The following is a 25,602-nucleotide window of genomic DNA, read 5'->3' on the forward strand; positions in this document are numbered from 1 at the left end:
GTCCCAAAATTGCAAACCACACCCATCTGGCACTCCAGGCAGGCTAGAGAAAACACTCAAAATCTTCGAAAGATTTCAAATAGTATTTGAACCCAGGTCTGTTGCCGGTAAAGCCTGCATGGCTACTGACTGCACTGTCATACTGTGACAGTGGAATCAGCCACCCCAAAAAGAAAAATTCAGATGCCAGATTAAACAAGTCCGCTCTACATGCCAAGTAGGGTCACATTTGGAGGTGTCTCTGACACGTCTTTGATGTCTTCACCAGTTCCCCTTGAAATCTGAAATGTTTTGTGCAGTAACACAGTGTTAAATGACCTATTTCTAACCTATTGATAATGTTATCTACTTATTTGAACATGCAGTAGCAGCTATTCAGACGAAGGTATTCAGACGAACTTTGAACTTGTGAATATTTACAAAACACCTGTACGCACTAATCATAATTGAGTTTTCCCTGTATCCTCTCTCTTTTATCACTCAAAATACTCATTATTATTCAGTATTACTACTCTCGTTAAAATGTATAGAAAAAGGAACCTACAGGTGTTTTTATGAGAAGGACAACAGACTTTAGTGTCTTGGCTTGGTGTTTGCACATGTAGTGGAGACGGAGATGTCATTCAAATGAATTGTTCAGATTGTTCCAGTTCCAGGTACACAGCGTGCGAATGTTGACAGTCAGCGTTCCATAGTTCAATGCTCTTGTGGTCATACCAGAGACGGTACATTTACTTTCTACCATATCTGGTCATAACATGACAATACGCATGCGTGTGGTGGTGGCAGAGGGTTGGTAGACAAAGTGGCAGCTAAACCAGTTAGATTGCAGAAACCATTCTTGAAATTGGATTGTTAGGTCAATTAAGTTCATTTTCTTTGCTAATTCAAAATATGCCTAGATTGAACTGTCCTATTTGTCACATTCAAATCCGAGGCAGCATTTTCAAATGTTTTAAAATTCTCTGATAACACCTGGGGAGATTTTGTGACACAGTAAAAGTATAGCTACTTTCGAATTTAAAAAAACGCATGCTACATACAGTCTAAGAGAAACGTTCTGGTTAATTTATGTTTAATATGATGTTTCTGTTCTACTTTGTATTTGATGTAAATAGTCAGAAGTGGTATAGAGCAATGGGAGAGATATATTTCTCCATTTGTAATAGCTTTGTAGAGAGTCGATCTATTTTGAAAGAGCAGTGTATATTTGATAGGCAAATTAAGCTATATGTAAAAGTCTATTCATGGTGAGTTTATATTGATCATTGTTTTCAATACCCATGCTTGGTTGAGTAGTCACTGGATGCTTATAGAGGTTGTTTTTTGTCTTAGTTGCCAGTATAAGTATGCTATCGCTAAAAATAAACAACCCACCAAAAGAAATTGTCACGAATCCCGTTTCCTGAGTCTGTTTTTGCCTGTGTTCTGTCCTGGAGTGTTTTTCCGGTGTCCTGGAACGCACCCTGTCTGGTTGCCGGACGACGTAGCTGGTTGGGAGATCTCTGATTACCCGCACCTGTATCCCATCAGCTATCTGCACACCTGGTCCTGATCATCATCCCTCCACTTCATAAACTCTGACCTGACATCCATTCCCTGCCGGATCGTTAGCCATGAACAGTATGTCGTGCCAGCGTATCAGCCTCCATTTTGATAGAGTTTGTTTTGTTGTTTTGTACGTCTTGCTTGCCTTGAACTTACCTCCGTTCTCTCTGTCTACAGTCATTCACCCGGAACACTCATTCCATCCCTACCTGGTCGTCGGTGGCTTCTGTTACTCCATTGGATCTGCCAATTCAATCCCCTCAACTCAACTCCGCTGCCCGCTCCGCTACCTGGATCTTTCTATCTCTACACTTAAACTTGTAAATAAATACTCACCTTCGTCTTACTCTCCTTGTCCTGGTCTGCTTCTGGGTTCTACGTTAGAAAACCGTGACAGAAATACTGATCCTGCATTTCCTTGAGTTGTATATTTGCCTATGTTACAGTCCCTAATTCCTATATGACTGCAATAGTGCATATGAATGTTGCTTTATCCTGAACACGACTGTTTAAGCTTATTTTACCTCTATGCTTCATAGCAAATGCTATTGTATGTATTTGAGTTATGAGCCTCTATTTCATAGTTCTCCGTTTGCTGCTTTGCATTTGTTTCCCTTTGACTTTGTTGTTTTGAATATACAGTAGTCGTGGTCATTTTGATACCTGGAGGTATATTTTGTACAGTAAATGATTATAAAAGTAAATTATAATCCATATAATGTGTCAGTGCCAATGATACTTATTAACACATACAGTGCATTCGGAAAGTATTCAGACCCCTTGACTGTTTCCACAATGTGTTATTCTAAAGTGGATAAAAAAACACACAAAAAAACTCACTCTTCCCTGACCAAGGCCCTTCTCCCCCGATTGCTCAGTTTGGCCCGGGCGGCCAGATCTAGGAAGAGTCTTGGTGGTTTCAAACTTCTTCAATTTAAGAATGATGGAAGCCACTGTGTTCCTGGGGACCTTCAATGCTGCAGAAATGTTTTGGTACCCTTCCCCAGATCTGTGCCTTAACACAATCCTGTCTCTGAGCTATACGGACAATTCCTTTGACCTCATGGCTTTGTTTTTGCTCTGACGTCAACTGGCCTTTCCAAATCATGTCCAATCAATTTAATTTACCACAGGTGGACTCCATTCAAATTCTAGAAACATGTCAACGATGATCAATCGAAACAGGATGCACCTGAGTCTCATAGCAAAGGGTCTGAATACTTATGTAAATAAGGTATCTGTTTTTTTATTTGTAATAAATGTGCAAACGTTTCTAAAAACCTGTTTTCACTTTGCCATTATGGGGTATTGTGTGTAGATTGATTAGGAAAATGTTTTATTTAATCAATTTTAGAATAAGGATGTAACATAACAAAATGTGGGAATAGTCAAAGGGTCTGAATAGTTTCCAAATGCACTGTATGTATGAATAATATATGTGCCTTCAAAGTATTCACACCCCTGGAATTTTTCACATTTTGTTGTGTGAATTCTTTTGGGTCAATCTACACAAAATACTCTGCAATGTCATTTTTTTTACACTAATATACACTTGCTCTTTCCATGACATAGACGGACCAGGTGAATCCAGGTGAAAGCTATGATCCCTTATTGATGTCACTTGTTACATCCACTTCAATCAGTGTAAATGAACGGGAGGAGATGTTTAAGCCTGGAGACAATTGAGACATGGATTGTGTATGTTTGCTATTCAGAGGGTGAATGGGGAAGACAAAAGATGTAAGTGCCTTTAAATGGGGTATGATAGTAGGTGCCAGGCGCACCGGTTTGTGTCAAGAACTGCAACACTGCTGGGGTTTTCAAGCTCAACAGTTTCCAGTGTGTATCAAGAATGGTCCACCGCCCAAAGGACCAACTTGACACAACTGTGGGGAGCATTGGAGTCAACATGGGCCAGCATCCCTGTGGAACATTTTTGACACCTTGTAAAGTCCATGCCCTGATGAATTGAGGCTGTTCTGAGGGCAAGATATTCAGTTTATCTCGATTAGATAAGTATTCACCCCCCGAGTCAATATACTGTATTTTAGAAACACCTTATGCAGCGATTACAGCTGTGAGTCTTTTTGGGTAAGTCTCTAAGAGCTTTTGCACACATGGATTGTGCAATATTTTTTTTTTAATTCTTCAAGCCCTGTCAAGTTGGTTGTTGAAAATGGATGTCCAGCAATGATCAAGGATTGCCATAGATTTTCAAGCAGATTTAAAGCTGTATTATGTACATTTTGGCCTCGACCAAATTCACATAGAAATATGAGTTATACAGTGGTCCCTCCTTTAAAAGTTGCGAGCTTACGCCATGGGCCTTAGAGGTAGTTTGTGGTTCAGTACGGTACCCTGCGTCACCACTTCATTGCTCCAGACCACCACAAGGGGGAGTTAGAGCACTGATTATGCTTTTGGGTCCTACTGTGTCTCTAACTGACAATGAATGGGTGACATAAACCTAAATAGAAACTGAAAATTGTGCACGACTTCAAATTTAGGCAATCGATTAGAATATTAGCAACCAGGAAATGCAAGAGCGATTTTTAAGTCAAAATTGTAAATAGGCAACACAGGAACATTCAATGTCGTCTTGGTAAGCAACTCTAGGGTAGATTTGGCCTTTTGTTTTAGGGTTATTGTCCTGCTGAAATGTGAATTAATCTCTCAGTGTCTGTTGGAAAGGAGACAATGAGGTTTTCCTCTAGGATTTTTCCTGTGCTTACGTAACCCTCAGGTTCGTACTCCTTACCAAGGCAACCCATCAGCAGGCACGGACATGATTGCACTGGAGATCATTCAATCTTTTTATTTCTGGGACAGACAATAATACACACCGCAGTGTTAGTTGACTTATGACTTCTCTCACACTCCTACAACATAAAAGGTAAAAAAATTATAAACAAAATGTCGAACCTTTGAAAGGCACGCACATATTGAAAACATTTTAGCTAACAGGACGAGAGCTGGCATAGGCACAGGCCCATCGGGGGCCAAAGAGGCAGAAAAAAAATAGAAAAATATTAAGGAAATAAATATAAGACTCAAGTTAAGCTTTTAAATGATGTAGGACACTTGTATTTTCATGAATGTTTGATATTACGATTTTGTATGTTGAATTTGGCTCGCTCCGATTTCACCGGATGTTGTCAACTATTGTGCCGCTAGCGGGACGCCTATCACAGAGAGGCTTTGGGGTCCTTTTTTCTCAATTTCCACCTGACTGACATGCCCAAAGGAAACTGCCTGTTGCTCAGGCCCTGAAGCCAGGATATGCATATAATTGGTACCATTGGAAAGAAAACACTTTGAAGTTTGTAAAAATGTTAAAATAATGTAGGAGACTATAACACAATAGATATGGTAGGAGGAAATCCAAAGCAAAACCGACCGGAATTTGACGCCAACTAAACAGACTTTTTGGGATATAAAGAAGGATTTTATCTAACAAAATGACACTACATGTTATAGCTGGGACCCTTTGGATGAAAAATCAGAGGAAGATTTTCAAAAAGTAAGTGAATATTTAATGGAATTTATGAAACCTGTGCCGGTGGAAAAATATTTTGATGTAGGGCGCCGTCCTCAAACAATCACATGGCATGCTTTCGCTGTAAAGCCTACTGTAAATCGGACAGTGCAGTTAGATTAACAATAATTTAAGCTTTCAACCAATATAAGACACTTGTATGTACCTAAATGTTTAATATCCATAGTTACGATTATTTATTTGAATTGTGCGCCCTCCATTTTCACCGGAAGTTGTCCCGCTAGGGGACGCCTAGCCCTAAGAAGTTTTTAAATTAGGTGACCCCCTTAATCCGAATAACTCCTGAACTACACTCACTGGACAGTTTATTAGGTACACCCATCTAGTACCAGGTTGGACCCCCCATTGCCTCCAGAGCAGTCTGAATTCTTCAGGGCCATAGATTCTACAAGGTGTCAGAAACATTCCACAGGGATGTTGGTCCATGCTGACATGATGGCACCACTCAGTTGCTGCAGATTGGACGGCAGTAAATTCATGCTGCGAACAGCCCATTCAATCTCATCCCAAAGATGCTCTTTTAGGTTTGGTCAGCAACAATGTGCAGATATGCTGTGGCGTTCAATCAAATCAATACATGCGCTGAATACAAGTGTAGACCTTACTGTGAAATGCTTACTTACAAGCCCTTAACTGACCTTTTTAACCTGTATCTCTCCTTTCTGGGGAGGTTCCCATTGCTTGGAAGGCAGCCACGGTTCGTCCTTTATTTAAAGGGGGAGATCAAGCTGATCCTAACTGTTATAGGTGACAACTCAAACTCTAAACCCTCAGAGGTAGTAATCACACCTGTGAGGAGAGGGGCATTCTTCTTACTAAACCACATGACCTTTGTTTTGGTCATGTGGTTGTCATGTGGTTGTTTTGGTCTAACTGCACTGATCTAGCTGATCCTAACTGTTATAGGCCTATTTCTAATTTGCCCTGTATCAAAAGTGTTGGAAAAACTTGTCAATAATCAACTGACTGGCTTTCTTGATGTCTATATTATTCTCTCTGGTATGCAATCTGGTTTCCACTATTTTTATTGACTTGGCCCAAGCTTTTGATATGGTAGACCATTCCATTCTTGTGGGCCAGCTAAGGAGTATTGGTGTCTCTGAGGGGTCTTTGGCCTGGTCTACTTACTACCGCTCTCAAAGAGTGCAGAGTATAAAGTCAGAAAATCTGCTGTCTCAGCCACTGCCTGTCACCAAGGGAGTACCCCAAGGTTCGATCCTAGGCTCTCTCATCCATTTATATGCAGATGATACAGTCTTAAACTTAGCTGGCCCCTCCCCGGATTTTGTATTAAACGCTCTACAACAAAGGTTTTTTAGTGTCCAACAAGCTTTCTCTGCCCTTAACTTTGTTCTGAACACCTCCGAAACAAAGGTCATGTGGTTTAGTAAGAAGAATTCCCCTCTCCCCACAGGTGTGATTACTACCTCTGAGGGTTTAGAGTTTGAGTTAGTCACCTAATACAAGTACTTGGGAGTATGTCTAGACTGTCACACCCTGGCCTTAGTATTCTTTGTTTTCTTTATTATTTTAGTTAGGTCAGGGTGTGACATGGGGAATGTTTGTGTTTTGTCTCGTCTTGGGTGGTTATATGGTAAAGGGGGTGTTGGGTTTAGTGTATGGGGTTGTGTTTAGTGAATGTGTCTAGGTATGTCTATGGTTGCCTGAGTGGTTCTCAATCAGAGACAGCTGTCTTTCATTTGTCTCTGATTGGGAGCCATATTTAAGGCAGCCATAGGCATTATGCGTTTGTGGGTAATTGTCTATGTAGAACGTTTGTAGCTTTTGTATTGCACTTACGTTTGTAGCTTCACGGTCGTTTGTTGTTTTGTTTTGTAAAAGTGTTCGTTTTTTCGTGTTTCATCTTCAAAAATAAAATAAGATGTATTTCTCTCACGCTGCGCCTTGGTCCACTCTTCCTCAAAGTTACGACGATCGTGACAGAATTACCCACCATACCAGGACCAAGCAGCGTGAATCAAGGCAGCAGCAGCGAACGCACGATTATAGGAATTGGGAGGAAATTCTGGACAGCGGAGGACCCTGGGCACAACCGGGAGAATATCGCCGCCCCAAAGCTGAGCTGGAGGCAGCGAAAGCAGAGAGGCGGCGGTATGAGGAGGCAGCACGGAAGCAGGAGAAGGATCTAGGCTATACAACCTGGGAGGAGATCGACAGGTGGGCGATCGACCCAAGGAGAGTGCCGGAGCCCGCCTGGGATTCGATGGAGTAATGTGCGGAGGGATACCGGCGAATGGAGGCAGCACAACGAAGCGGTAGGAAGCCTGTAAATCAAGCCCAAAAATTTCTTGGGGGGGGGGGGCTAAAGGGTAGTGTGGCGAAGTCAGGTAGGAGACCTGCGCCAACTTCCCGATCTTACCGTGGAGAGCGAGAGTACGGGCAGACACCGTGTTATGCGGTAGAGCGCACGGTGTCTCCTGTACGTGTGCATAGCCCGGTTCGGTACATTCCAGCTCCACGTATCGGCCGGGCTAGATTGAGCATTGAGCCAGGTGCCATGAAGCCGGCTCAACGCGTCTGGTCTCCAGTGCGTCTCCTCGGGCCGGCAAACATGGCACCAGCCTTACGCATGGTGTCCCCGGTTCGCCAACACAGCCCAGTGCGGGTTATTCCACCTCCCCGCACTGGTCGGGCAACGGGGAGCATTCAACCAGGTAAGGTTGGGCAGGCTCAGTGCTCAAGGGAGCCAGTAGGCCTGCACGGTCCGGTATATCTGGCGACACCTCCCCGCCCCAGCCCAGTACCACCAGTGCCTACACCACGCACTAGGCTTCCTGTGCGTCTCCAGAGCCCTGTTCCTCCTCCACGCACTAGCCCTATGGTGCGTGTCTCCAGCCCGGTACCACCACTTCCGGCACCACGCACCAAGCCTCCTGTGCGTCTCCAGAGTCCTGTGCGTCCTGTTGCTGCTCCCCGCACTAGCCTTAAGGTGCGTGTCCTTAGGCCGGTACCTCCAGTTCTGGTACCACGCACCAGGCCTACAGTGCGCCTCAGCCGGCCAGAGTCTGCCGTCTGCCCAGCGGCGCCTGAACTGCCAGTCTGCCCATCGCCATCTGAGCTGTCCGTCTGCCAAGCGCCGCCTGCGCTGTCCGTCTGCCAAGCGCCGCCTGCGCTGCCCGTCTGTCCTGAGCCTTCAAAGCCGCCCGTCTGTCCTGAGCCTTCAAAGCCGCCCGTCTGTCCTGAGCCTTCAAAGCCGCCCGTCTGTCCTGAGCCTTCAAAGCCGCCCGTCTGTCCTGAGCCTTCAAAGCCGCCCGTCTGTCCTGAGCCTTCAAAGCCGCCCGTCTGTCCTGAGCCTTCAGAGCCGTCCGCCAGACAGGAGCCGCTAGAGCCGTCCGCCAGACAGGAGCCGCCAGACAGGAGCCGCCAGAGCCGTCCGCCAGACAGGAGCCGCCAGAGCCTTCCGCCAAACAGGAGCAGCCAGAGCCTTCCGCCAGACAGGAGCAGCCAGAGCCTTCCGCCAGACAGGAGCAGCCAGAGCCTTCCGCCAGAGAAAACAGTCTATGACTTGGGTGACGAGTCTCTGACACTTTTTTGGCTTTACTCTGACACCGCCTAGTATAGAGGTCCTGGATGGCAGGAAGCTTGGCCCAAGTGATGTACGCAGTCGTACGCAGTACCCTCTGTAGTGACTAATGAGTTGTGCATTCCGAGATACCGTTCTGCATATTACTGTTGTACTGCGCCCTTATTTGCCTGTTTGTGGTCCACCTGTTAGTTTGCATGAATCATGGCATTCTCCTTCGTCCTCTCTCATCAACGAGCTGTTTTCGCCCACAGGACTGCCGCTGACTGGATGTTTTTTGTTTGTTGCAACATTCTCAGTAAACCCTAGACACTGTTGTGCATGAAAAGCCCAGGAGGGCGGCCGTTTCCGAGATACTGGATCCGGCACAACTGGCACCAACGGTCATACCACGCTCAAAGTCGCTTAGGTATAACGTTCAACTAAACAGTAACTGAATGCCTTGACACCTGTCTGCCTGCTTCATATAGCAACCCACGGCCATGTGACTCACTGTCTGTAGGAGCAATCCACTTGGGAACGGGGTGGTGTACCTAATAAACATTTCCGCACCTACGCAAGCACACACACACACACACACAACAACCGATTGAAGAAACCAAGGACTGAGAAATCCATCTTGAAATCATAAAATTGAAAAGGCTACATTACATAAAACGATACAGGCATTTCTGGCACAATCCTCTTTTTCCATGGCTGGTGCACATCTCAAGGCTGAAGCAGCAAAACACATGTTTCTAATACAGCTCACATGTAAAGAGAGAAAAGACAAAGGCTGGGCCTAACATAGTGTATAAGAGGTCATACAAGAAGTTTGGTAGTGATTCATATGTTGATGATGTAAAGAAAATATGCTGGTCTGTGGTGTGTAATGAGGAGCTAGCAGATGCTGCACTTGACGCATTTCTGAAACTACTTATTCCAGTTACTAATAAGCACGCACCCATTAAGAAAATGACTTTAAAAACTGTTAAATCCCCTTGCATTGATGAGGAATTTAAAAATTGCATGGTTGAGAGGGATGAGGCAAAAGGTATGGCAATTAAATCTGGCAGCCCAACTGATTGGCAAACGTACTGCAAATTAAGAAATCATGTGACTAAACTAAATAAAAGAAAAATAAACTACACTATGAAACAAAGAAATTATATAAAAAATGATAGTAAAAAGCTTTGGGGCACCTTAAATTAAATTTTGGCTCCTTCATTCATTGAATCAGATGACTCATTCATCAAAGCCCACTGATATTGCAAACTACTTTAATGACTTTTTCCATTGGCAAGATAAGCAAACTTAGGGATGGCATGCCAGCAACAAACGCTAACACTACACATCCAAAGTATATCGGACCAAATTATGAAAAACAAAAATTATACTTTGAATTCCGTAAAGTCAGTGTGGAAGAGGTGAAAACATTGTTGTCTATCAACAATGACAAGCCACCAGGGTCTGACAATCTAGATGGAAAATTACTGAGGATAATAGCAGACGATATTGCCACTCCTATTTGCCACATCTTCAATTTAAGCCTACTAGCGAGCGTGTGCCCTCAGGCCTGGAGGGAAGCTAAAGTCATTCCGCTACCCAAGAATAGTAAAGCCCCTTTACTGGCTCAAATAGTTGACCAATCAACCTGTTACCAACCCTTAGTAAACTTCTGGGAAAAAATTGTGTTTGACCAGATACAATTCTATTCTATTTTACAGTAAACAGAATTTCAGCATGCTTATAGGGAAGGACACTCAGCAAGCACAGCACTTACACAAATGACTGATGATAAAATGATTGTGGGGGCTGTCTTGTTAGACTTCAGTGCAGCTTTTGACATTATTGATCATAGTCTGCTGCTGGAAAAACATATGTGTTATGACTTTACACCCCCTGCTTTAATGTGGATAAAGAGTCACTTGTCTAACAGAACACAGCGGGTGTTCTTTAATGGAAGCCTATCAAATATAATCCAGTTAGAATCAGGAATTCCCCAGGGTAGCTGTTTAGGCCCCTTGCTTTTTTTCAATTTTTACTAACAACATGCCACTGACTGAGTAAAGCAGAGTTTCTATGTATGCAGATGACTCAACACTATACACGTCAGCTACTACAGCGACTGAAATGACTGCAACACTCTACAAAGAGCAGCAGTTAGTTTCAGAGTGGGTGGTAAGGAATAAGTTAGCCCTAAATATTTATAAAACTAAAAGCATTGTATTTGGAACAAAACACAACTAAATATTGTAAGAAATTATGTGGAAATTGAGCAAGTTGAGATGACTAAACTGCTTGGAGTAACACTAGATTGTAAACTGTCATGGTCAAAACATATTGATGCAGTAGTAGCTAAGATGGGGAGAAGTCTGTCTATAATAGCCAACAACAGAGAGCAAAGACCTGATCCAACTTGTTTTCATTCAGCTTCTCTGAGTTGTTTTGCCAAAACGGTGGTGGTGGTGAAGAAGAAAGAGAGAGTGGATGGGGTGAGTGCAGGGAGCGGGTGGATGAACAATATACATTTGTTCGGCAACATATTACTTTACAGTGGTTTGTGAAAAAGAGAGCAGTAGAGTGCACTTTCTGCAAAGCTGCTCCCCTGTCTCTCTCCTCCTGGTGGAAGCAATCGAGTGATTGTGTGTGTGAGAGAGAGAAAGAGAGAGAGGGGGGGAGCGAGAGGGACAGAGAGAGAGGAGGGAGCAGGGCCTGTGGCTGAGAGATATGCCACTATACAGCACCGTTTACAAACCCTAACAGAAATTGTGAAGGCTGTGCCAGCTTGGATGAATAGTGCAACTGTATAGGTCAAATCAAATTTTATTTGTCACATACACATGGTTAGCAGATGTTAATGCGAGTGTAGCAAAATGCTTGTGCTTCTAGTTCCGACAATGTAGTAATAACCAACGAGTAATCTAACCTAACAATTTCACAACAGCTACCTTATACACACAAGTGTAAAGGGATGAAGAATATGTACATAAAGATATATGAATGAGTGATGGTACAGAACGGCATAGGCAAGATGCAGTAGATGGTATCGAGTACGGTATATAAATATGAGATGAGTAATGTAGGGTATGTAAACATTATATTAAGTAGCATAGTTTAAAGTGGCTAGTGATACATTTTTTCCATGTATGGCAGCAGCCACTCAATGTTAGTGGTGGCTGTTTAACAGTCTGATGGCCTTGAGATAGAAGCTGTTTTTCAGTCTCTCGGTCCCTGCCTTCCTGTGACATCGGGTGGTGTAGGTGTCCTGGAGGGCAGGTAGTTTGCCCCCGGTGATACGTTGTGCAGACCTCACTACCCTCTGGAGAGCCTTACGGTTGTGGGCGGAGCAGTTATCGTACCAGGCGGTAATACAGCCCGACAGGATGCTCTCGATTGTGCATCTGCAAAAGAGTGCTTTTGGTGACAAGCCGGATTTCTTCAGCCTCCTGAGGTTGAAGAGGCGCTGCTGCGCCTTCTTCACCACGTTGTCTGTGTGGGTGGACCAATTCAGTTTGTCCGTGATGTGTTCGCCGAGGAACTTAAAACTTTCTACCCTCTCCACTACTGTCCCGTCGATGTGGATAGGGGGGTGCTCCCTCTGCTGTTACCTGAAGTCCACGATCATCTCCTTTGTTTTGTTGACGTTGAGTGTGCGGTTATTTTCCTGACACCACACTCCGAGGGCCCTCACCTCTTCCCTGTAGGCCGTCTCGTCGTTGTTGGTAATCAAGCCAACCACTGTGGTGTCTTCTGCAAACTTGATGATTGAGTTGGAGGTGTGCATGGCCACGCAGTCGTGGGTGAACAGGGAGTACAGGAGAGGGCTCAGAACGCACCCTTGTGGGGCCCCAGTGTTGAGCAGCGGGGTGGATCAGCGGGGTGGAGATGTCGTTACCTACCCTCACCACCTGGGGGCGGCCCATCAGGAAGTCCAGTACCCAGTTGCACAGGGCGGGGTCGAGACCCAGGGTCTCGAGCTTGATGACGAGTTTGGAGGGTACTATGGTGTTAAATGCTGAGCTGTAGTCGATGAACAGTATTCTCACATAGATATTCCTCTTGTCCAGATGGGTTAGGGCAGTGTGCAGTGTGGTTGCGATTGCGTCGTCTGTGGACCTATTGGGGCGGTAAGCAAATTGGAGTGGGTCTAGGGTGTCAGGTAGGGTGGAGGTGATATGGTCCTTGACTAGTCTCTCAAAGCACTTCATGATGACGGAAGTGAGTGCTACGGGGCGGTAGTCATTTAGCTCAGTTACCTTAGCTTTCTTGGGAACAAGAACAATGGTGGCCCTCTTGAAGCATGTGGGAACAGCAGACTGGGATAAGGATTGATTGAATATGTCCGTAAACACACCAGCCAGCTGGTCTGCGCATGCTCTGAGGACGCGGCTGGGGATGCCGTCTGGGCCTGCAGCCTTGCGTGGGTTAACACGTTTAAATGTTTTACTCACGTCGGCTGCAGTGAAGGAGAGTCCGCAGGTTTTGGTAGCGGGCCATGTCAGTGGCACTGTATTGTCCTCAAACCGAGCAAAGAAATGGTTTTGTCTGTCTGGGAGCAAGACATCCTGGTCCGCGACGGGGCTGGTTTTCTTTTTGTAATCCGTGATTGACTGTAGACCCTGCCACATACCTCTTGTGTCTGAGCTGTTGAATTGAGACTCTACTTTGTCTCTATACTGGCACTTAGCTTGTTTGATTGCCTTGCGGAGGGAATAGCTACACTGTTTGTATTCGGTCATGTTTCCGGTCACCTTGCCCTGATTAAAAGCAGTGGTTCGCGCTTTCAGTTTCGCGCGAATGCTGCCATCAATCCACGGTTTCTGGTTTGGGAATGTTTTAATCGTTGCTGTGGTATTATGTCGCTGATGCACTTTCTAATGAACTCGCTCACCGAATCAGCGTATTCGTCAATGTTGTTGTTGGACGCAATGCAGAACATATCCCAATCCACGTGATCGAAGCAGTCTTGAAGCGTGGAGTCAGATTGGTCGGACCAGCGTTGAACAGACCTGAGCGCTGGAGCTTCTTGTTTTAGTTTCTGTTTGTAGGCTGGAAGCAACAAAATGGAGTCGTGGTCAGCTTTTCCGAAAGGAGGGCGGGGGAGGGCCTTATATGCGTCGCGGAAGTTAGAATAACAATGATCCAGGGTTTTACCAGCCCTGGTAGCACAATCGATATGCTGATAGAATTTAGGGAGTTTTGTTTTCAGATTAGCCTTGTTAAAATCCCCAGCTACGATGAATGCAGCCTCAGGGTGTGTGGTTTCCAGTTTACATAGAGTCAGATAAAGTTCGTTTAGGGCCATCAATGTGTCTGCTTGGGGGGGAATATATATGGCTGTGATTATAATCGAAGAGAATTCCCTTGGTAGATAATGCGGTCGACATTTGATTGTGAGGAATTCTAAGTCAGGTGAACAGAATGACTTGAGTTCCTGTATGTTGTTATGATCACACCACGTCTCGTTAATCATAAGGCATACCCCCCCCCCCCGCCCCTCTTCTTACCAGAAAGATGTTTGTTTCTGTCGGAGCGATGCGTGAAGAAACCAGCTGGCTGCACCGACTCCGTTAGCGTCTCTCGAGTGAGCCATGTTTCCGTGAAGCAAAGAACGTTACAGTCTCTGATGTCTCTCTGGAATGCTACCCTTGCTCGGATTTCATCAACCTTGTTGTCAAGAGACTGGACATTGGCGAGTAGTATGCTAGAGAGTGGAGCGCGATGTGCCCGTCTCCGAAGTCTGACCAGAAGACTGCTTCGTTTGCCCTTTTTACGGCGTCGTTGTTTAAGGTCGCTGGCTGGGATCTGATCCATTGTACTGGGAAGGCAAAACACAGGATCCGCTTCGGGAGAGTCATATTCCTGGTCGTAATGATAGTGAGTTGAGGTTGCTCTTATATTCAGTAGTTCCTCCCGACTGTATGTAATGAAACCTAAGATTACCTGGGGTACCAATGTAAGAATTAACACGTAAAAAAACTAAGTACTGCATAGTTTCCTAGGAACGCGAAGCGAGGCGGCCATCTCTGTCAGCGCCGGAAGTAGAAACCCCCAATGAGCGCTGATGTGCGTAATGATGGTGACAGGTGTGCGTATTGAAGGGCAGCCTGGCACCCTCGAGCGCCAGAGAGCACGGGAGCAGGCATGACAAAAAACATGCGGCCAAATCAACTATTTGGTACATTCTTAAAAAGAAAACAACGCACTGGTGAGACCAGGAACACCAAAAGGACAAGAAGACCACGGAAAACAACTGTGGTGGATGACAGAATAAATCTTTCCCTGGTGAATAAAAACCCCTTCACAACAGTTGGCCAGATCAAGAACACGCTACAGGAGGTAGGCATATATGTGTCAAAGTCAACAATCAAGAGAAGACTTAATACAGAGGGTTTACCACAAGATGTAAACCAATCTGGAAGACCAGATTAAAAACATTTTTAAAAGCCTGTACAGTTCTGGAACAACATCCTATGGACAGATGAGACAAAGATCAACATGTATCAGAATGATGGGAAGAGAAGTGTATGGAGAAGGAAAGGAACTGCTCATGATCCGAAGCATACCACATCTGTGAAGCGTGGTGGAAGTAGTGTTATGGCGTGGGCATGTATGGCTGCCAATGGATCTGATTCCCTTGTATTTATTTATGTGACTGCTGACAAAAGGAGCAGGGTGAATTTTGAAGTGGTTAGAGCTATATTATCTGCTCAGATTCAGCCAAATACTTCAAAACTCATTGGACGGCGCATCACAGTGCAGATGGACAATGACCTGAGGCAGACCGCGAAAGCAACCCAATACTTTTTTAAGGCAACGAAGTGGAATGTTCTGCAATGGCCAAGTCAATCACCTGACCCGAATCCAATTGAGCATGCATTTCACTTGCTGAAGGCAAAACTGAAGGCCCCAAGAACAAGCAGGAACTGAAGGCTGCAGTAAAGTCTTAGCAGAGCACCACCAGGGACGAAACCCAGCATCTGGTGATGTATATTGTTCCAGACTTCATGCAGTCATTGAATGCAAAGGATTTTCAACCAAGGATTAAAACTCACAATTTAATTCATGGTAGTTTGTCCAATTACTTTTGAGACCCTAAAATTGGGGGGCTATGTATACAAATGGTTGTAATTCCTACACGGCTCATACAATAATTGACAAAATCCTTAAATTAAAGATGAAAGTCTACACGTAAAGCACATCTTGACTGTTTCCTTTCAAAACCATTGTGGTGGCGTGCAGAGCCAAAATAATGCAAATTGTGTCACTGTCTAGGTTCTTATGGACCAAACGATATACAGTACCAGTCAAAAGTTTGGACACACCTACTCATTCAAGGGTTTTTCTTAATTTTTTTTATAATTTTCTACATTGTAGAATAATAGTTAAGACATCAGATTAAAGAAATAAATATGGAATCGTGTAGTAAACAAAAAAGTGTTAAAATATATTTTGATTTGTTTATAACGGAGATTCTTCAAACCGTGGTCTGGCTTTTTTATGGAGGTTTTGGAGCAGTGGCTTCTTCCTTGCTGAGTGGCCATTCAGGTTCTGTTGATATAGGACTCGTTTTACTGTGGATATAGATACTTTTGTACCTGTTTCCTCCAGCATCTTCACAAGGTCCTTTGCTGTTGTTCTGGGATTGATTTGCACTTTTCGCACCAAAGTACGTTCATCTCTAGAAGACAGACCTGAGCGGTATAACAGCTGCGTGGACCCATGGTGTTTATACTTGCGCACTATTGTTTGTACAGATGAACATGGTACCTTCAGGCGTTTGGAAATTGCTCCCAAGGATAAACCAGACTTGTGGAAGTCTACAAATATTTTTCTGAGGTCTTGGCTGATTTATTTTGATTTTCCCATGATGTCAAGCAAAGAGGCATTGAGTTTGAAGGTAGGCTTTGAAATACATCCACCGGTACACCTCCAATTGACTCAAATGATGTCAGAAGCTTCTAAAGCCATTACATCATTTTTCTGGAAATTTCCAAGCTGTTTAAAGGCACAGTCAACTTAGTGCATGTACATTTCTGACCCACTGGAATAGTGATACAGTGAATTATAAGAGAAATAATCTGTCTGTAAACAATTGTTGGAAAAATTACTTGTGTCACGCACAAAGTAGATGTCCTAACCGACTTGCCAAAACTATAGTTTGTTAACTAGAATTTTGTGGAGTGTTTGAAAAATTAGTTTTAATGACTTCAACCTAAGTGTATGTAAACTTCCGACGACAACTGTCACTCCAATATATTGGTATACCAGTACCAGATTTAGTCGGGACCGAGACGCAGGGGCCATCAATGTGGAGGGGGGAGGGGGGGGTGTGTGTGTCTCGGCACAGTCCCCGGAAGGGGAGGCGACGCTCAGGACCGCTGAACCAACCACAGAGGGAGGTACCACATATACCCGATAGTACCTAGTAAAGGTGCAAGAGGAAGCCCAGCTGGCCGCAGCACAGATCTCAGCGAGGGGCACTCCTCTCAGTAGAGTCCAGGACGCAGCCACACCTCGTGTTGAATGTGCCACCACAGATCCCAGCACTGCCTTGCCATGCTGTCGTAATCTGTACACGATCCAGTGAGAGAGCCTCTGCTTTGATAGCCCAGCCCCCAGGACTCTCTCACCATAGCAGACAAAGAGCTGGTCTGTAGTTCTCTCTGACCACATCCGCTCCACATAGGCAGCCAGTGCACGCACAGCATGCCGGAGGGAGGCCCAGACTCCCCCGCCCCTACCCTCTCACTGTAGAGGCTGCCAAGCCCTCATCCAAGCGAGACTGCAGGTATTGGAGGACATACTGCCCCCCCCCCCTCGGGCACAACCTCAATACCGGTGCACCAAGAGCAGAACAACCGCCAGCGCAACTGGTATATCGGCATGGTGTTCATTACGCCCTCCTGTAGTCCTAACATCAAATCAAATTTTATTAGTCACATGCTTACTGACAAGCCCCTAACCAACGGTGCAGTTTCAAAAAATACAGATAATAATAAGAGGCCAAGAGAACAGAGAGACTCATATGTGGCTTTCAAGTCCCCATCAAAGAATCTGGGGGGTCCCAGCTTCAGTTGCGGGTTCCTCCCTATAATCTCCCGGTCCGGGAGAACCATGGCAGCTATCACGGTGTCCATGGTCGGGTACTCCTGGAGGCCGAGTGACTCGCAACGTAACTCCATGGTCCAGTCTCTGCTGTGAGTCGGAAGCACCCCCCGGCAGAGATCCAGCTCTCCTGCAAGGCATCACGGACCTCAGCAGAGATGGGGACAGATGGAGACTAATCATTGTCCATCAGTTTGATGTCCTGTGCAGTGTCTACCCGAGTGAGTAGGCTCCTCATAGCCTTTTGAGCCGCTGGGGGCGATGAAGCCCCGCTGCCAGCTTCTGATGGCCTGTCATGAACCACTTGGAGGAATAGGAACCCAGTGAGGGATAAATTACCCAGTATCTCTGTAAAAAAACACAGAAGACCCTTGTGGGAAAAGCAGGCAGACAAAAAAACAGCAACCAGGTAATGGATTTGATTTATTAGTTTTTTTGTTTTTCGCCAACTGCAATATTACCTAACCGGTTTAATATCCAAGCAATAGAAATAGGACCATATGATGGAGTAACTCTGTTAAGGACCTCCAAAGTTAATGTCTCAATGTAGTGGAAAGCCCACCACGATATTCTTACACTCTGCAGGGGAAAGAACAAGAAAAAAAACCCTGCAGGGTAATTAGCAGAGAACCGGCGCCATGTGGCCAGCTGCTCCAGGTTGCAAACAGCTAGTAAGTATACTTCCACGCAAGATATTACACTTTAGAGTCACTTACCAAGCGAACTTCAGAAAGTTTGTACCTCAAACCATATGGATGTCTGCCAACAAAATGAAAGAGAACGTGTGTCATGGCAATGGGGTCTATATATAGGTGCAGACCCCAGGCGTGACACAGGTGTACACAGGAGTGAATCTGTAAATTCTCACCTCAGATGTATCCCTCCGCCGCGAAGTGATACCATTATATTGGAGTGATCCAATATAGTGAAACATAACATTGTAGAACAAATACATGCCATAGCGTACAGCAATAAACTGCTACAAACTAACTTAGCACTGGGATTAAAAACTTGAGTTACCTAGCTATCTTCCACCTCTGCACAGTTTCCTCAACTCAACTGAGAGAAGGTTAGCTGTTTTCTCACTGCAGCTGCACTCTCTCTCCATAGTCCTAAAAAAAAGCCAGCCAGCCAATCAAACAGGCTTCCCATTAGTTCTGAGCCATCTACATGGTCCTAAAGCCAGCCCGCTAATACTTCAAAAACAAATACACCTTCTATTCTGCTTGTGACAATTTCTTTATGACAACGTTCTTGTGGGCCCCTCTCATTAGCTGCCATGGGTAATTTTTTAATTTTATTTAACTAGGCAAGTCAGTTAAGAACAAATTATTATTTACAATGACGCCTTTCCCCGGCCAAACCCTAACGACACTGGGCCAATTGTGCGTCGCCCTATGGGAGTCCCAATCACAGCTGGTTTTGATAAAGTCTGGAATTGACCCAGGGTCTGTAGTGACGCCTCTAGCACTAAGAATGCAGTACCTTAGACCCCTGCGCCACTCGGGAGCCCAATGCGCAACCATGGTAATGCGTACCCATGGCACCCATTCTAGTCTGCCCATGCGTGTGAGTCTACAGCAGAGTTTGGCACCTCAAGGACATGTTTTGATAAACCACATATCAGTGCTACACTTGTGGTGAAAGACTATTCCTTTTCGTTTGAAAGTTTTGGACATGTACAATTGATATTATTTCCATCGTTTTTAGCATTTTACGAGGAAACAACACTTATATTTTAGGTTACGTCTTGTATCCACTCATTCCAAATAGACACAATCAAAACTGTTAATAGAATGAGAAAACATGCAGATTTCCAAAACAGAAACGCCTATGAAGACCTATCACATTTGGTATGTGCTGCATTTATCATAGCAACCGTATTATATGGATAAAATAGATAGATACATGTATTGGTTTTACATCTCTAGTATTGCAAGCGAGAAGGTTAAGAATAATTGTGTTCTGTGTAGGCCAACCCATAGGCTAAATAGGCTACTCATCGACAAGACTAGACTCCTATTCTTATTTCATAAAATGTTTAATAAAATGTTGTCCAGTGGGCCTACCAAAAAGTTCAAGTCATGGACATTCTACTGTATAAGACATTATATTCAACCAACTTAATTTGTTGTCAATTTACTGAACATGTCAGGGCTGAATTTTGTTGCCTGGTGATTTGTTGAGACCGTTTTGGTAACATCTTTCAAAACTTGGCAAATGTTATATTTCAACATTGAAAATAAAGCTATCGCCTCGTTAGTTAACATTTTATCTTTCAAAATGTGAAGAATATGTTTTTATTGTTGCGTTGGATAGGAATAGGCCAATGACCCAAACTCCCTGAACAAAGGGGGGGGGAGGGGGTCAAAATCAAAAGTAACAGTCATTATCTGGTGTGGCCACCAGCTCCATTAAGTGCTGCAGTGCATCTCCTCTTCATGGACTGCAACAGATTTGCCAGTTCTTGCTGTGAGATGTTACCCCACTCTTCTACCAAGACACCTGCAATCCCGGACATTTCTGGGTGGGAATGGCCCTAGTCCTCACCCTCCGATCCAACAGGTCCCAGACGTGCTCAATGGGATTGAGATCCGGCCTCTTCGCTGGCCATGGCAGAACACTGACATTCCTGTCTTGCAGGAAATCACGCACAGAACGATGGCATTGTTCTGTGGCATTGTCACCAGCCAGGGTCATGTCAGGATGAGCCTGCAGGAACGGTACCATATGAGGGAGGAGGATGTCTTCCCTGTAACGCACAGCGTCGAGATTGCCTGCAATAACAACAAGCTCAGTACGATGATGCTGTGACACACCGCCCCAGACCATGACGGACCCTCCACCTCCAAATCGATCCCGCTCCAGAGTACAGGCCTTGGTGTAACGCTCATTCCTTCGACGATAAACGCGAATCCGATCATCACCCCTGGTGAGACAAAACCGCGACTCGTCAGTGAAGAGCACTTTTTGCCAGTCCTGTCTGGTCCAGCGACGGTGGGTTTGTGCCCATAGGCGACGTTGTTGCCGGTGATGTCTGGTGAGGACCTGCCTTACAACAGGCCTACAAGCCCTCAGTCCAGCCTCTCTCAGCCTATTGCGGACAGTCTGAGCACTGATGGAGGGATTGTGCGATCCTGGTGTAACTCAGGCAGTTGTTGCCATCCTGTACCTGTCCCGCAGGTGTGATGTTCAGATGTCCCGATCCTGTGCAGATGTTGTTACATGTGGTCTGCCACTGCGAGGACAATCAGCTGTCCGTCCTGTTTCCCTGTTGCGCTGTCTTAAGCGTCTCACAGTACAGACATTGCAATTTATTGCCCTGGTCACATCTGCAGTCCTCATGCCTCCTTGCAGCAAGGCACGTTCACGCAGATGAGCAAGGGCACTGGGCATCTGTATTTTGGTGTTTTTCAGAGTCAGTAGAAAGTGCTCTTTTACTGTCCTAAGTTTTCCTAACTGTGACCTTAATTGCCTACCGTCTGTAAGCTGTTTGTGTCTTAACGACGGTTCCACAGGTGCATATTCATTAATTGTTTATGGTTCATTGAACAAGCATGGGAAACAGTTTTTAAACCCTTTACAAGGAAGATCTGTGAAGTTATTTGGATTTTTACTAAATATCTTTGAAAGACAGGGTCCTGAAAAAGGGACATTTATTTTTTTGCTGAGTTTAGTATGTTCCATGTATTTAGGCATAAGTTATTAGACAGGGTATACATAGGCAATATATAAACACTCTTTGCTCAGTTTTAGACCTTAAAACAATATTAAAGATGATTCACTGCATTGGTTAAGTAAAATAATAGCACTTTCAAGGAACGAAAAAAGACCATAGGCTAAATTACAATTGTTGAAATTCAAATAGCTTACTGACACGAGAGAAGGATTACCCTTAAAACTCTCAAGGAATTGGGCCTGAATATCTTTAACATAGAATGGACCTCATTAAAGTTACATGTGAACATCTGTCATCTTCAACATGTAAAGTAACGAGAATTTAAAAGTTTATTGATCAACCCCGCTGCTCCCTGTGGACATATGGGCTGTAATTAGCTGGATATCACAATAGTTTAAATATATATTTTTTCAGCTGTTTGTATGAATAGAGGGAAACATGTCTTTTGTTGTCCAATGCTGGACATTATGTGGCTGAATTAATTTGTCTTGGCTATGTGTACATGGATTTGCCATATGGCAACAAAAAGGAAAGAATGGAGATGGGGAGCTCTTTGTGTTGGAAATGGTACACGTGTGTGATTGGAGCTGGCAAAGTCATTCTTGCCATCAAAAGTCTTCACATTTTCAAACTATTGGCTAAACCACTGATAGGGACTTTGTCAGCATTATGAAGGGGGTATAGGCCTATGCGTCTAGCATGCTGAGTGCGTGGCTTGCTTTCTTTCAATTAAGGGTACACTTGTAAGTATGACAAACTGAATGGTTTGTTTCAATGGACCAGGACAATTACAAAGACGAGTAGTTTTTTCTTATTTCTCTCTTATTCGGGCAGGTAGCCTCCACGGCCGAGGTGGTGTGGCACGTTGGAGTAAACAGTGTGGGTGAGAGGTTCTTTAGACGAGTTGTTGAGTGCGGGTGAATGTGGGAGTGTCCGTGTGGACAATGCGGGTTCCAAAGGCAGCTGCTGCCGTTCTTTAGAAGCGAACGGGCCTTTAAATTACAGACTATATCCCGCAGCTGCCCATGGCTGCATATTTGAATGCACCATCCCATTGCAATCCAACTAAGCTTGTACTTTTCTGCCTTATCTTTCTTTTTTCGTATTCTAGTTATTTCATCAAAAAGCAAGGACAACTTTTTTATTAGCATCTAGCAATAACAAAGTTGACCTTGGAGGATGTTATATGAGGAACATTATTAGGCTGTGGGGCTTTGCATTTAGATTCAATTGTATCGTTAATAGTCTAGGCCTATGCTTGCTTGATTTAATGTCCATGATTCTCTTGCCAGATGAGTTTGTAAATCAGAAATGCTATGACTTTATCTCAGGGAAAGGGGTAGGCTATTTGATGGCAAAACAGAGCGGGCGGCGCAAATCGTGTTTTTCTTGTTGTGTCTGGTTCCAACAGATGTTGGCCGAGCTATGAGGTGATGTAGGCTATGTAGGGAGTGTCTATGCGGCTGTAAGCCGTTACCAATTTACAAACAGGTGGGATAAATCACACTCTAAAACGGACCCTTCCCGTAAAATATTCTGAGGTGATAAAAACTAAATTGTTACATTTGAACCAAAAATACTTTTTTCATCTTTTGCTGAACAGAAAATCAGGGCAAAAAAAAATAGTCTCAGAAGCACTATGAAATCTACTTTGTAAATGTACTATAAAAAGCTACATGGTTGCAAAACATCACCAAAAAAACATTGTAAATAAAAAGTTGCCCTTTGGCTAAATCGAAAAGGTATTTGCAAATATAAAGAAACATAAATAAATTATAAGTTAAAATAGTCTTGAAATATAGCCTATATTTAAACAACCCTGATATACTTAACAGAAATCTGTATTTATAAAGCTGAACACTTTGGCCAGTGTAGACAATTTAAAATAGTTTAGGATTGCACATTTAACACTGTCAAGTGGCTTTATGCAAAGCAACCATGAATGCTACATTTTGTTTGAGTCTTTCTGCGAATTCTCTCTTCCCGACCATTCAATCTTGAGACCCCGTGGAGTGTCGGCTACTTTCTATATACTGTAGGTCCACTCACACACCAAGCCAATGAATGGTCGAGCAGGAGTGTTCTCCTTCCCTTGTTTTCAGTCTTGTCTTCAAGTTGGAAGGTAGGGTTATAGGGGAAAGGATTGTTCAAACGCCTGGAAATATTAACAAAAAAAAGTGTTAACCGAAATCCAAAATTGTATAGACATGAACGACAAAAACAAAATAAATTCTGAGTTGTAACCTCAGCAGGGGTCACCATTTGCCTGAGCCTTTCCGGTCACAGTGACGCAGATTTCCTACCCAATCACAAATTACTCTACTACGAGCTAAACTCACTATCAGCTTCCTCGACCAGTTAAAGTGTGTAACAGTGTTTTAGTTTCCATTCGAATGCTTATCGGGAATAAATAACCCCACGACGTATGCGCAATTACGCACAAGTAACTATTGTGTCCATATGTAAAACGGCCAATGTTCAAATGCCTTGTAGCCATATTGAACTGTAGCTACATACCTTCAACGAATTTTCTTGCGTTGAGTTTGTTCTACGTGACGTTGAGACGAAGGGTGGTGGCAAGTGCTTTCATTTAGCTTCGTTTCGGTCGTCATCCGTTTTCGTTTCATGTAGAAGTCTGGGGGAAAAAGTAACATTTAAATCCAAGAACTCACAGCATGGCCCAGGTGGCCAAATATTAGCCCACTGACCGGACAACACATGAAAATGACTACGTCACTTACCCAAATATATCTCGAGATTCAGCATCAATGCGTAAAACACACTAGGCTTAGCCTACATATATTTAGGCCTACCTGTAGCAAGTGTCGTCGTATCAGTAGTTATTTTGCATCGAACACACGGGACTTGTTTGCGAGTAGGCTTCCCCGAGTTCAGCTTCACTGCGCAGTTCTCCTGGTTGACTTCGGTGAGGCATGGAGTGTTACCTTTGGAGCTGGTCAAGCGGTCATCATAATGAGGCGATTCACCCTGAGAAGAGGAGTCCAGTAGGATAACGTCAACGTCTGGCTTCACATTGACCGGTGTTACAACAATCCTCGCCCTCCCGACCTGTACAGAGTCCTGGTAGAAAACAGGGCTCATATCCACCGGGGTTTCCTCCCACACATAGTCCCCAGACAGTGGCACTTCGGCCTCGAAATTAAAGTTCCATTTCCGCTGGTCCCTATACGAAATCTCCCGCATCTTGGATTTCATATCCCGGTTCAGTTCGTCGTGATCCACCGGTCCAAAAAGATTACGACAGACGCCCGTGCGTGCGTGGAGAGGAAAGGTCATCGGTGTGGACAACCTCTCCATGGCGCTGCTTAATAGCAGGACGTTTGACATTGTTTCCCCCAAATTCAACAAGAGGTGTAAATAAATCGCAGGATTTAGAGTGTCCTTAAATAGTTGGGGTTGCGTTTGCCCTCTTGTTTCTATGGAGTTGCGCAACACTGTTCTCATTTAAATGTACCGGAGTAGAGCGTCACACCGTATTTAAAGTCCCAACAAGAAGTTGTAGGTTCATCTAGCGAGATCGCTCGACCATTGGTTCGTTTACGTCCAACCCTTTTTAAGAATCCATAACCCCATGTCCATTGGCTGGTGCGAATATTTGGACAGGGGCCAAGAAAACTTGTGCATTTCCAAAGTCGATGTGAAACTGTTGCTACCTCAAGATTACCGTTCTGCTTGTCCACAGTTCAGGGTTGCCATGTCGACCGTTTTCTAGCATTGGGCTACTGTGGAAAGTGTTTTGGTCCAGGGTTGCGGGTTTTAGAGCTACCTAAAAATTGCGCCTGCGGCCACCATGGCATTTCTCTTAAAATGTGGTATATTTCACTGTGACCTGCTGCTGGCTGTTGCTGAGTGAGTGAGTGAGTGAATGGTGGGCTATGATTGAAATTACACGGCAATTTATAACGGTTTTTAGTCTTAACGCCTGGCACAGTATAATGACACTGCGGTCAAGCAATCTGCACTGTAGAATTTGCGTGCGCACATGGAGTGTGCATATGGTATCTCGCGGAATATGCTTGACAGGGATAGACGCTCCTATCGATGAACCTCATTCTAAACGTGTGTAGTGTTGCCAGTGAATCGTGTGAGGATGATGTGATATGTTCAGAACCAGTAACTTCATTCAAAAAGTGAAACAAATTGTATTGACTTTATTCACACTGT

General features: G+C 44.4%; 1 protein-coding gene across 2 annotated transcripts; it reads right to left on the reverse strand.

Annotated features, from left to right (window-relative positions):
• Positions 1 to 16,807: 16,807 nt before the first annotated feature.
• LOC120054192 (cyclin-dependent kinase inhibitor 1B-like) lies at positions 16,808 to 24,920 on the reverse strand. Of its 2 annotated transcripts, none has more exons than XM_039001645.1 (3): positions 24,231 to 24,920; positions 23,935 to 24,052; positions 16,808 to 18,086 (listed from the first exon to the last, which is right to left on the reverse strand). In XM_039001645.1, exons 1-2 carry the CDS (start codon positions 24,880 to 24,882, stop codon positions 23,937 to 23,939), a joined length of 768 nt encoding a protein of 255 aa, XP_038857573.1. In that variant the 5' UTR covers positions 24,883 to 24,920; the 3' UTR covers positions 16,808 to 18,086; positions 23,935 to 23,936. The 2 variants fall into 2 exon arrangements, with proteins under 2 accessions (XP_038857573.1, XP_038857572.1); XM_039001644.1 differs by lacking the exon at positions 16,808 to 18,086 and adding an exon at positions 21,378 to 23,572 and having other exon boundaries at positions 24,231 to 24,918.
• Between the last annotated feature and the right edge of the window lie 682 nt (positions 24,921 to 25,602).

This window comes from Salvelinus namaycush, chromosome 9 (genome assembly GCF_016432855.1).
Source record: "Salvelinus namaycush isolate Seneca chromosome 9, SaNama_1.0, whole genome shotgun sequence".
NCBI lineage: Eukaryota > Metazoa > Chordata > Actinopteri > Salmoniformes > Salmonidae > Salvelinus > Salvelinus namaycush.